The sequence below is a fragment of the Xenopus tropicalis genome, chromosome 2, assembly GCF_000004195.4.
Source record: "Xenopus tropicalis strain Nigerian chromosome 2, UCB_Xtro_10.0, whole genome shotgun sequence".
In the NCBI taxonomy this organism is placed as follows: domain Eukaryota; kingdom Metazoa; phylum Chordata; class Amphibia; order Anura; family Pipidae; genus Xenopus; species Xenopus tropicalis.
In genome coordinates this window covers 91,065,687-91,079,761 of record NC_030678.2, presented here as the reverse complement: position 1 = coordinate 91,079,761, position 14,075 = coordinate 91,065,687, and the positions used below count along the sequence as shown (strand labels likewise).

General features: G+C 37.6%; 1 protein-coding gene across 1 annotated transcript in view; it reads left to right on the top strand.

Annotated features, from left to right (window-relative positions):
• Positions 1–8,346, top strand: part of bmp8 (bone morphogenetic protein 8 (osteogenic protein 2)) — a 34,685-nt gene extending 26,339 nt beyond the window's left edge. The window contains exons 4-7 of the mRNA XM_002941651.5: positions 2,225–2,416; positions 6,013–6,092; positions 6,175–6,285; positions 7,948–8,346. Of these exons, the coding sequence (XP_002941697.3) occupies positions 2,225–2,416; positions 6,013–6,092; positions 6,175–6,285; positions 7,948–8,097 (533 nt within the window). The 3' untranslated portion in view covers positions 8,098–8,346. The remainder of the gene's footprint in view (positions 1–2,224; positions 2,417–6,012; positions 6,093–6,174; positions 6,286–7,947) is intronic.
• The last annotated feature ends 5,729 nt before the right edge of the window (positions 8,347–14,075 follow it).

The window sequence follows — 14,075 nt, the reverse complement described above, 5'->3', positions numbered from 1 at the left end:
AGAGACATACCCTAAAAGCCTGGCAGCTGTAATTGCAGCAAAAGGTGATTCTACAAAGTATTGACTCAGGGGGCTGAATAATTACGCACACCCAACTTTGCAGTTATTTATTTGTAAAAAATGTTTGGAATCATGTATGATTTTCGTTCCACTTCTCACGTGTACACCACTTTGTATTGGTCTTTCACGTGGAATTCCAATAAAATTGATTCATGTTTGTGGCTGTAATGTGACGAAATGTGGAAAAGTTCAAGGGGCCAAATACTTTTGCAAGCCACTGTATGTTAACGATTCCCCAATGGGGCCCCTACCTTAGGTCTGAAATGGAGACTGGAGGAAACAAAACAAAACAGAAGAGCTTAGAATTGATCTAACAGAGTTACACTGAGCTTTACTCCATCTTGAAAATGTCGGGAAAAAATGTTGTTAAAATGTCGTATAAATGTCGTTTAAATGACAAATTCACAAAAGTGTCTGTAAACTGTCTTTCTTTCACCAAAAAAGTGGTGGTTGAGTAAGAATTTAGGCGGATTTCTGTTTTCTGTGAATCTGGAGAAAGTGTTTTCCACCAGTTTTTCCACCACTTTTACTCCAAAAAAGGGCTTTCTCCACTTTTGTGAATTCCCCCCTAAGAGTTTGATTACCAGAAATTCATTCCTTTAAGTGTAAAGAGCACAGCCACACTCTCTACACTAGTAATCCTGCATTGGCTCACCCAGACTGAGCACAGGGGGTGAGCATGGTACGGGAGGATGACACTGGGCGGCAGGTCCAAAAGCATTCCTGTTTTTTTGTGTTTCCTTAACATATCCAGTGGGGCATATTCCATTCTCTGACTTATATATGTATTAAAAAAGCACTAAGTTTTCCCAGAGGCAGTAACTCATAGCAACTAACACCGTGTTTTCTTTTCAACAGGTGACCAGTAAATGCTACCTGCTGATTGGTTGCTATAGGTTACAGCACCTGGGCAAGCTAAGTGGCACTTATTACGTAACCCCTAAAAGTGAACGTACACACAATTTATACACAAAATTGTAGAATACATAATGCATATCTTATGTTGTATAGGTCTGCAGTTGCACTGCATTTAGTCATCAGTATAGTTAATGTAAATCTTAAATTGATAGCACTCATTGATTGGAAGCTACCATTTAGACAAGGGCAGGAGTTAGTAGAAAGTTAGTAGTGGGGTTCTCTAATGTAGTGGGGAATACATATAAGCTATTGATTAAAGCAGGAAAATGTAGAATAAGTGATACCCTTATTGACTAATTTTGTAAATGACAAAGGGCAAGCTTGCAGGACTGCTTATAAACCATGCCTGAAAAAGAGTCCTAAGCAGTCCCAAAGGCTTGCATTTTGTAATCTGCTAAAATAGCTATCACTTATTTGCTATTTTTCTGGTTTGATGTAGGGGGCATAGAGAAAATGCCCACTTTGTGGTTTCTTAAAACTGCCCATTATTTGAAGTGTTTAGGCTTTGTTTAGTGCTCTCTGTTAATGATCCTAACAGTAGCATAATGGTGAAACAGATGGAAAATGATGTTGATTGTTCTAAGTATTTTACTCAATTATAAATATTTTTGCCTGTGCTTATGAACTTTGTTAACTAGCAGTGTTATATCTAAAGGCCCAATGGCTCCAGGGCAATATTTAAGTTCAGCCACTTATGTCCTGCCTAACCACCCATTTTTCAACACCAGTTAATAATCCCAGACCTTCTGTTCAGCCATATCCCCCATCACTTGCAAGTGTGTTCATATAAGAGCAGTCCAACCTGTGCAGTCAGCATTATTAAACGCTATTAGGACAACATTGACTACTGCATTGTATGCACTTTCCACTGTCTAGCACAGACTTGAAGGAGGGCCATGAGTGTCAGCCAATAATCATGATGTATTAGCACAAACAAGAGTAAGTTATTTTCACAATATGGTCCTTCTCTAGTGGCCTTAATCCTGTTCCTAAAATAAGTGCATTTGGGAACTTCTTGCCTTCTCTTCCCCAAGCCAAAAACACACAAACCAGCAGTCAATAGCACCTGAATAAGCAGGCTATAACATATAGAAATAAATTATGGGCAATTGTATATAGTGTAATGTAGAGGCACAACTACTGTATTGCAGTCATTTCCTTTTCATATTGTATATAAATAAAAACATTCCAAATGAACCAGAATGAAATCTAAAATGATTTATTTTATTATTTATTGATTCAACAGGACAAAGTATTGACCCAGGTATAGCAGGCATCTTAGGAAGACGAGCACCACGTTCGAAACAGCCATTTATGGTCACATTTTTCCGGGTTAGTCGCAATCAAATCAGATCAGCACGGGCAGTCAAACAGCTCAGGAAAAGGCAACAGAAGAAACATGACTTACCGCATCCCAATAAACTTCCTGGCATTCTTGGTAAGTACTTTCAATAATATAGGACATTTTTTACTTTCCTAGCATCTTGCATTGATGCAGTTCTACAGTATCTATTTCCTTCCTGTCAAGTCCAATTATTGTTTATTATGGGATTTTAATTTTATAACAGGTCAACTTTAGATGCATTAACATAATAAAGTAGATATAAAAAATGTGTTGTTTATAAAAACAAGGTATCTTTACATTGACTCAGGAAACAAAATCATTTAATAGGCTCAATAAAATCAATTTTATTTTTAACCCTATGTGTTTTCATAACTGTGGACAGATGGGCTCCATGATATATATTTTCAGTTTCTCATGTAGAGTCTCATGTAGAGTCGCATTCATTTATGAAGAAACCTGATAACAGCAATATTAAACAGTTAAAATGAACAGGCTTCCTTGTGGGCACCCATTCCTCCTAATTTAAAATATGGAATCTGTCATTTAAATATATTAAACCTCTCAATGTTAACAGGATTCTTAAGTCTTCATAATGAATAATACATGATATGTATGAATTTCTAATGATATATAAGGTGGATCTAATGGATATCACACTGTAACTGTATTTATACTGTGGTGGATGTCAGACATAATCCCAGTTCAAAACTGGAAATTCTGGAAATTATAATTAACCTCAATTTATCAAATGATTCACCAATATGGATATTCTGGAGACTGGCTAACAGGGACATGAAACAGTAATATAAAACGAAACAAGGTGGAACAAAATGTTATATAAGACAGCTGTTCATTATAAATTAGATGTAAAGAGCTGCGTAACTTTCTGCCACCATATAAATAAATGGTAATGTTTATTTTCTAAATCAATTATGTAGCCTCCTACACACAGTTCCACCTATAATATTCCCCAAATGATTAAATCCTTTTTGATTTGCTACATGTATGATTGTAGAGCACATTTACAGATTGTTGTTGGTGTGAAGCCTTGTTTTTCTTATATAAAAAAAATGATACCGGGAGTAGATCCTCAGTACTTTTCCACAGCTGGGAACCATGGAAGCAGAAGCAGAGTCAAGTGTAAAATTAAACCTTTATTCACCTTTATTGTTTGGCACTTTTGTGTACAACAGTTATCCCTTAGCAACTTCTAACACCATCAATCACCCTCTCCTCCTCCACACTCTCAAGTCTCTTGGCTTTTGTGACACTGCCTTGACCTGGTTTCCCCCTCATTTTTAAATTATACGTTATTATTTGGTTTACATAAATGTAAGTGTAGGTAAACGAACCTAGCAAATTCACAGTATGCATTACATAACATTGGGGAAAACATGAATACAGTCAGACATTTCATAAATATGTCATAAAAATGGAGAAATCATGAAATGGGTTTTAGGGAGGATGGGGCTGGAACAAGGGTTTAGGGTGGGTGGGAAGTTGAGGACAAGGAGAAGGGTAATGATAGAAGAAAAGTCTGGTAAAGGAGGCTGAATATGTTGGTGCTTTATTAATATGTGTTGTTGATAATAATAATACTACTAAGGCCCATTTAACTGAAGACATACTCAGATGTAATGTTACAGTCCAATGCCTGACAATCTACCTGTTGTGGATGCTTTGTTTTGTGGTTGGGTGGCATTGGGTTGGAGACCTTCTTATTCATCCACTGGTCCATTGAAAAATCTGTTATTAGAGCACTTTCCTGTATTGTGCACATTTGTGTGTGTGTATATATATATAATCTAGAGATACCAGATCACTTGAACATGTATTCTAATAAATACATGTTGCAGGACTGCACTAAGTGAATTTAAATTGAATTTCAATCGGTGTAGCCCTACTAACTGGATTTTATTTCTAGACTTGTATCAGTGACTTGGTAACTCTATTAAAAAATGGTATTTAAATAGCCCTATTTGTGTACAATTCTTATAATACATTAATAGTCCACAAAGAGGAATAGTGTAACTAAATAAATATATAGTTCCATACCACATAAACAGCCATATATTAAAATAAAACAGAAAGAAGGAGGATCTTGCCCCATTTTAGTGGGTGTTTAACTTACAGAGACAAACGACTGGGTGAAACAAAATGAAGTAATGCATTTCAAGGAGAAGGAAAGGTAAAAACTAAGTAAGCTTTATCAGAAAGGTCTATGTAAATACAGCCATAAGCACTCACAGAAACGCTGTGCTGAGTTCTCTGTCAAAAGATTTGTTGTCTCTGTTTTCCTGTACCAGAGACATGCAGCTCTCTCCTGCTCCCTCCTCCCTCAAGAATGCTAAAAACTCACTCCCCCCCTTAGGAATGTGGATCTGAGCCAATTAGCAGGAAGCTGACTTATAGGGGCCCATTTACTTACTCACGAACGGGCCGAATGCGTCCGATTGCGTTTTTTTCGTAATGATCGGTATTTTGCGATTTTTTCGGAAAATTGTCGCGACTTTTTCGTTACCAATACGATTTTTGTGGAAAAACGCGAGTTTTTCGTAGCCATTCCGAAAGTTGCGATTTTTAGTAGCGTTAAAACTTGCGCAAAAAGTTGCGATTTTTTCGTAGTGTTAAAACTTGCGCAAAACGTTGCGCCTTTTAAGTTTTAACGCTACGAAAAAAGCGCAACTTTTCGCGCAAGTTTTAACGCTACGAAAAAATCGCAACTTTCGGAATGGCTACGAAAAACTCGTGTTTTTTCGCGCAAATCGTATTGGTAACGAAAAAGTCGCGATAATTTCCGAAAAGTCGTAAAGGCGCCGAAAAAATCGCAAAAAATACGAAAAAGTCGCAAAATGTTCGTTTTCCAATCGGAATTTTTCCAATTCGGTCGGAATTCGTGTCTTAGTAAATCAGCCCCATAGCCTTACAAACTGAGCATGTACACCGGTCTTGGTCTCCGTGCAGGAGTGAGGCATTATGGGAACATTCTTTACAGAGCTCAGCGTTTTTTTTTCCTATGAGGCTTCTGATCATCTGAACGGGAGAAATATGGGGAGACTTAAAGGAACAGTAACACCAAAAAATGAAAGTGTATAAAAGTAACTAAAATATAATGTGCTGCTGCCCTGCACTGGTAAAAGTTGTGTGTTCATTTCAGAAAGTCTACTATAATTTATATAAATAAGCTGCTATGTAGCCATGGAGGCAGCCATTCAAAGGAGAAAAGGCACAGGCACATAGCAGATAACAGATAAAACACTATTGTATTCTACAGAACTTATCTGTTATCTGCAATGTAACCTGTGCCTTTTCTCCTTTTTTCCAGCTTGAATGGCTGCCCCCGTGGCTACACAGCAGCTTATTATATAAATTATAGTAGTGTTACTGTAGCAACCACACCAGTTTTACCAGTGCAGTGCAACAGTGCATTATATTTTTATTACTTTAAAGCTCTTTCATTTTTTGGTGTTACTGTTCCTTTAAGGGCACTATTGAGAGAATTAAAGGTATGCCTGTAGCTTGAGATTAACTCTTTATTAGCCTTTCCTTCTCCTTTAACCTTTTTAAGGTGTTTGCTTGGCAGATTTAATTTTTATATTTGTACCTAGCAGTATTTTCCCTTTGCTTTCACGGCAAAACATTCATAAAACCACTTCTTTGTGGTCACTGTAAATATCTCTTCATTTCAGATCATCTACATGTTACTGACAGCAGGCAAGTGTGTAAAAGACATGAATTGTATGTCAGCTTTCGGGACCTGGGATGGCTGGTAAATATATTTTCAACTGAACAATGCCTATCTACACACATAGACACATAGAGAAAATTAAATGTATTTTTCTAATCTGTAGGACTGGGTGATAGCTCCGCAAGGCTACTCAGCCTTTTACTGTGAAGGTGAATGTTCATTTCCCTTGGACTCCTGCATGAATGCCACCAATCACGCCATACTGCAGTCACTGGTAAGAATTTAAAGGCACAATCCATATTTAGAAGTAGAGCTTATTACATAAGGACATAAAAAAATCTTTATTTTTGCATTTTTTATTAAGAATGGGGGGATATCATTATGGATGCTAGGTCAAAGTAAACAAACCACCCTCAGACTCCAATGAGGAAAAAAGTTATGGCACACATATGCTCAAAACCCTGCACTTTAGTATAATCCCTGCCCCTTTTGGGTCTTCTTAAAGGGTCTGTCCTGACAAATTGGGGACACTTGCCAAATGTGCATTTGATCTGCATATTTGTACCTTTGCCTTCTGGTTCTTTACTTCTCTTGCCTCTCTTGCCTCCAAGTTCACTGTGTATGGGTGAGAAGTACCTGCAATGCCTGGAGCAGGCCACAGAATGAAAGCAGGCTAGCCTGTGGGACCTATTGGAGGTCTCAAGGTGGGTCAGTCCATCTCTGATGCTAATACACTTTGCCTTTCTACCCCTTTGTCATTTTTATTTTAATTAATCTTTCATACATTCCGATAGGGAAGAGGGAAAACAAGTTTTCCGGCAAGGTGAACATGAAATTAGGTGAAGATTAGGTGAAGATAAAGTATGTACCACAGACTGTTTAGCAGAGGTCTTTTGAATTGAGTTCATGTCCCCTCTGCCCTCATGATGGGTCTTCAGGATGAGTTCACATTTCCACTGCATCACACTGCTCTGTAGGAAAAACAATTGAATAGCTTTATGTGCCCATAAGCAGAGCCCTTCGGATACTGTCACACGTAGCATTCCTCCACCTGGAGTTTTCACACCTGTGGCTCCCATTAGCTTCAGTGGGAACCCTAGGAAATATGCTACCTGAAAATGCTATCAAATACATTTTCAGGTGCTAAAGAACTTGAGGAACATGTACACTTTAGTTTGGCTTATATTGAAGAAGTCAGAGTCACCAGCATTTTCAGCCACCTGGTAAAAGCCATACACAATAAGATCCGCTCATTTGGCATGCAGATCCACTGATTTGCTACATTCTGGGCTAAATCAGACTAATCTGATCATTTTGGCCCCCTGGCCAATGGTCACCTCATAATAAGCACCCAAGCAGGCCCATTGGGAGAAGACAGTAAGTTTTGGTCCCTGTCTGATAGACTTCTTAAAAATGTTTAAACCTGTCCATAAAATAAATAAATAAATAATCTATTGGATAGGCTGGCATGGAAGGCCCATGCATGGGTTTATAAACTGACAGCTCGGTCTGAAGTGGTTGGATCTATATTTGTTCCCTTCTCTTAAATGATGAATCCAAGCCCAAATATTATTAATCTATACATACACACTTGCATATTCTATTTATTATTATAATTATTAATAATAATCAGGCACTTCAGGTATTTATTCTTATGCTATAACCAGCTCACAGATCTAGGAAAAATTACTTCCATCAGAGCCAGCCTCCAAATAAGTAATAATAATGAATCCAATGTAAACTGGAATTTCTTTTGCCAAAGAAAATATTCAAATAAGTATCTTCACATGCAGTGAAAATAATCTTTCTACTGAATCGTACTCTCTTTAGACTTTGGTTTTTGTAAACTTTGCCTTGGTGTGTTTATGTTTAAACAGGTAAAAATAAAATATGTGTCTTATGCCCAGTAAGAAGAAATTTGTGTTTTTCTTTCCAGGTTCATCTGATGAAGCCAGAGAGTGTCCCTAAAGCCTGCTGTGCTCCTACCAAACTCTCTGCCACTTCAGTCCTGTATTATGACAGTAACAACAATGTCATACTAAAAAAACATCGAAATATGGTTGTCAAGTCCTGCGGTTGTCACTGAACAAGGAAGAACACAGGACAAGTATAAGGACTTGCACTTACCCAGGGATCTAAAAACTGATTTATTTATCAAATATTAAATTAAAAGTATTATTATAGACTGAACATCTCAGACAAAGAACAGCTATATAAATGCTTAGCACTTCAACAGCGCTTTGCAACTTTTTCCACAAAGTGGGATGATTATCCAGTATGTTTGGAGGTTTGGTTATAATAAAATTATCTCCTACAAAAAAAAGTGCGTGGGAATCCTGAGTGGGTTGCGTTGGTGATAAAGCACCTGAACTTCTTTCACTATGCGTTTCCATGCAATCTTATGTGGCAGCTTGTTTATGCATTCCCCTGTGTGGGAACTCATGAGTTAACAGACCCCAATCTAACCTACAGAAGTACCTACTGCATAGCACTGGACCCCTCCCTGTAGATAGAAAACTGCTTATCTTAAAAAGAAATGCCAGTGTGTGTGAGCCCTAAGGATGTACAGACAGCAAAATCTAGGGCATCTAAATGTGCCAGGCTTTTAGGTTTTAGTGGCTGTACTGCCAAACATTCAGAGTTTAAGCAAAAAAATGTTTTATTTTAAAATGTTAACCATATCTCCTTGAAAGTGCCAATGTTCATTTTTACACACACATACAAGGTAACAATTCATTATATAAAAAGGCATAACAACCTATATTATTTTTTGTTGTTTCTAGCCCTTTAAATTAACCCTTCTGCCATTGGAGCCACCTGTTACATAGTTACATAGTTACATAGGGTGGAAAAAAGACCAGAGTCCATCAAGTTCAACCCATCCAAGTAAACCCAGCACACCTAACCCACACCTACCAATCTATACACTCACATACATAAACTATATATACAACCACTAATACTAACTGTAGATATTAGTATCACAATAGCCTTGGATATTCTGATTGTTCAAGAACTCATCCAGGCCCCTCTTAAAGGCATTAACAGAATCTGCCATTACCACATCTCTAGGAAGGGCATTCCACAGCCTCACTGCCCTCACCATGAAAACCCACCTACGCTGCTTCAAATGGAAGCTCTGTTCCTCTAATCTAAAGGGGTGACCTCTGGTGCATTGATTGTTTTTATGGGAAAAAAGAACATCCCCCATCTGCCTATAATCCCCTCTAATGTACTTGTACAGAGTAATCATGTCCCCTCGCAAGCGCCTCTTTTCCAGAGAAAACAACCCCAACCTCTACAGTCTAACCTCCTGTACAGTCTAACCTCCTGTACTCCTGTGCCAGGATTTTTACTGGGGAAGCATAAAAGTTAAATATTATGGGGGGCATTATAATCTGAAATATCAAAATAAGTAGCAAAAATGATCAGAGGGCCATCAACAATGTACATATCTTTAAGTCCTGTTTACAGACAAGGGATATTACTTAGAGCCCAGATTAAAAACATGCCCTCAGGTCTCACAGTTAAAGGGGAAGATCACTTATAAACAGACCTGTATAAACAGGAGGTCTATATTATTTTTTTTTAAAAATACACTTGCTCTTTGCTCTACTATTGTCTCCAGTGAAATATTACCCTTTGCACTTCAATTACTATTTATATATTCTTTAGAGACCACTGCAAGTGCCCTGCCACCACTAAAAGAACAAAGCTGCCTCCATACACCACACACCAACAAATATAAGGGATGTGGCAGTAAGTACAAGTAATAGAAGTGGTGGGCCTTACTGCACATGAGGGCAAGCTATGCTTATTTGGTCTGGAATGAGGCTGTGATGAGAGAGCTATAGAGTGGTATAATTAAAGGTTAAATAAGGAACACAGTGCAAACTGTAGCCTCACATAGTTCTGAGGTTTAATAAATTTGTCCAGATGTGCCTCCCTGTGCTCCATGGTTTACGAAAATGAAGACTGCATACTGAATAGTTTCAATGTATTGCAGAGCTAAGAAACATTCAGCGCACAAATAGGTTATTGTTAAATGCATTTAAAGCACTTGTTATTCTTCTCAGTAATCTCTTGTCCAAGAACTTCTTAGCGTGCTGCTGCAGCACAGCATGCATTATTCTTTCCGAGCTTGATAATAGAACCATTATGTATCATTGATGTAAATGAAAATGGATGCCCAGTGCCTGAGTAATACCTATGCCATTAAACTGAATGGTTCATTGTGAGGAGGGAAGACATTATTGGAACCACACAGACATCTGGTAGCCAGGTCCAGTTCTAAGTAATGTGGCTGCGCATACTTAAAATAAATAGGCCACTATTAAGGCTGGCAAACACTAATGATATTATGTTAATACTTTTCACTTAACCCATGCTTGATATTTCCAGAACACACATCAATTTAATATATTATACCTGTGATCTGAACATGGTTGCTAAACATTATTTAACTACAACTTTTAACATCTTCATAGCACAAGTACAGGATGTACATACCAAACAATAGATTTTTTTTGTGGTTAGGCAAGGGTGGTGCAGTTCTTCTCCAAATAATAATAAAAAGCTATGAGCAGAGGGTTTGTGTAGGGACTGACAACTTGTCTTTCAACAAACCAACAGTGATGTGAATACGTTTTCGCCCCCTTCATGATTTCCTGTATCACAATGAAAATAAAATGAAATATTAGACAAAGACAACCTTACTAAAGTTTAAGGAACTTATTCCACACATATATCATCCAATTGAAAAAGTAATTGCCCACTTAAACCTAATAAGAAGTTTCCCACCTTCCCTAGCAGCAATAATTGGAAACATGTGCTTCCTTTAATTTGATATCAGTCTTTCACATCACTGTTAAAGGGAAAGTATACCCCCTTGTTCAATATGAGTGCAATAAATAGGGCTTGTGCTGAACATACTTTTTGCCTATTGTTGAACAAAAAGTTGTTCCATAATTAAACTATAGGCAAAAAGTATATTCAGTGCAAACCCTATTTATTGCACTTATGTTTGCCCATTTAAGGAATCTTAGAAAACACTGGAAGGTTTTGCATCCATGAATAGTTTGTTTCAGGTCCTCTCACAGCATTGCTATTAGGGGCATTGCTATACTTTGATTAGGCATTATTAATAACCGAATTGTGCTTAGGCTCCAGTTTATAGACATGATCAGACATTCTTCTTAGAAATTATATGGTACAGTGCAGAATTCATGATTCCTTGCATAATGAAAAAGTTGTCCTGGAGCTGAGGCAGGAAAGCATCCCCTATCACGGTACTGCCATGTTGATATGATATTCTTTCTGTGGAATGGTGTTTTTGCTTTGAATTAGAAATAATTGGACCTGCATGTTTCATACTGACTGTGTTGGGATCCTTCAGGTGTTTTTTTGCAAATATGACACAAGAATTTGTGTTACTCTTGGATAGCAGTTGATAGCCTGAATCCCAACTCTTCCCTGTCTCTTTCTTAGTGTGGACAATGAACAATGTTTGTTGGATAGAAGCTTCACCACTGTCGTAAAGTCTTCTCCATTTAAACATAACAGCCTAATACCAGAGCCTCAGAAATGGCTTTGCTATTCAGACTGACATATTTAAATAATTTTTTCTCATCTCTCATGATTTCTCATCTCTTCTGGAATTTCCTTTGATCGTTGCATTGTGGTGACGACTTCACTTTCATGGTAAGGTCCAATATAAGCTGGCCATACACGTACCGATAATATGTATGAAACCTCGTTTCGTACAATATTCGGTGTGTGTATGGCGAGGCGAGGCGACCGATATTGCAGAAAGCTGCAGATATCGGACGACACACCGATTGGCCAGGTTAAAAGATTTTGATCGGGTGCCAATGAAGGTGCCTGAGCAAAATCTACATTCAGGGCTGAATTGGCAGAAGGAGGTAGAAATCTTATTGTTGTGTTTACTCCAGTTGTCTTCGACTAATGTTCATTTTATTAAATGATCAGAAACCAATCAGTGGAAAAATGTGAAATAATAGGGGAACGTTTTTTACGGGGAATAAAAGAAAAGGAAGCGGCAACAATTACCTGTTTTATTTAATATATAGACAATGGAAAATGTTTTGCTTCTCTAGACATAATACATATTACCTACATATACTCTTTTAACTGAAACTTTAAAGGGGCCGTATAGACCCTTTTAACATGATTTTGCCTGTTTATCTAATGAGGAAATATCTACATTTTTGGTTATTTCTTGTTCTATACAGGGCAACATTTGGAAATGAAACTTAAGTCACATTTTACTTCCTGGTCCCAATGAGCTGCCAAACAAGGCAGCAGCCAATGAAAGACCTTTGTATAAATAATTACATTTAAGCCTGCTCTCTTGCTTAAAAGCATAACTAAATTATTTATACATATATAATTAACAATGCTGTATTACAAACTCCATATATATATATATATATATATATATATTACCTTATGCAATTAACAGGGCCATTTCAGTGCCAGTTCTTACAGACAGCGGAATGAAACAACAGTCATAGAAACCTCTATTTCTCTTTGCATGTGCATATACAATCCAACAATTTGTTTTTGTTTTAAGCCTGCTTAATTTTCCACCACTCATAGGGTCATTTCTCCTCTGCCATCAGCCCATTTTTACATCCTGAAGCCCAAGCCAGTGTTTCTTCTGGTTTGTGATCACAACCTATAAAGGTTTGCAATTTAAGTGGGCTAGAATAACAAGACTTATCCTTAATGCTGTGCCAAGTGGAAATTCAAGCGCCTTGGGGATTTTTTTTCTTTACCTGTTTCTGTATGCGTTCATTTAGAAACACTTGGTTCAGCAGGTCAGGCTGTTCAGTGATTGAGAACACCCATTCATGCAAGCGCTGGGTAAACACAACATGAAGCATGAAAAGGACGGGAGAAGGAAACCAATATAAAACTCAGATTGTTGGCCAAGGAAACAGTAACAAAAAGACGCCGACAGGGTAAACACACACTTTCTGTGTTCAGAATCATACATACCTGAGGACTTTGTACAAAGCACAGGAAAATATCATTAGCCTAAAAAACAAATTATGTGTGCTGCAGGATGTTAACCATTTCTTTACCAGGCAGGCAGAACCTAAAGCGATTAAATAGATTCACTAGAAACAAGCTGGGATGTGTGACCTGAGTCCCATACAAAGATTCTTTGGATATATTCTTGCTATAGAAAACCATGCTAGAGGTTTACCTATTAGCCTTACAAAAAGCAACACAAATATGGGTAACTGCTACATTTTGTGAACCACTGCAGTAAGGACAAAAAATGTACTGTCAGCCTTTCCTAAGGAAAGGACTCATTTTACTGCTAAAAGCCTTCTACTACCTTTATCAAAAAATTATTTTGCAATTGAGATATTTTTAAATAGCACAAAGGTGTATGTATGTATGTATAAGTTAATTTATAAAGCGCCACGCGGGTACGCAGTGCTGCACAATCTTACAAAATACAAAATTACATGCAGGGAGGAGTGACTTGATTGTAAAGGAGCACGTTCATAATAGTTCCAAGTGACCCACTTAATAGGTTATGCTGCTTTAACTACTAGATATGCACAAAAGCAGGATCAACCTGTTCTTGTCTCCACAAGAACATTCTCTTAGGAGAATGTAGGCAGCCCACAACACTTCCACTCAGCATCCAATATATATGTGTGTGTGTGTGTGTAGGCTTGTCATAAGCCCATTCGGTATTGAGTGATATATTCTGGTGCAAAATCATGCCAGAGTGGAGATACCGTACTGGGCCAAGAATTCCAATCCAGTAATCTCACATTATATTAAATATAGATTAGCAACACAATACTATTGCCCACCATATTTATGGAGTGTACATAGTTCATTTACTCAGTTTGTATCTTCTAGGGATTAGAAAAGGGTGACTTACGGACATTGTCATAAATAGGAAAGCCAAAAGCATCTGAGTCATAGCCACCATAGTATTCGGAATTTAATTAATACACGCCAAAAACACACATGTGTGTTTCTGGCCAAAATATAGAGATAGGAATAGAGTTCCTATTT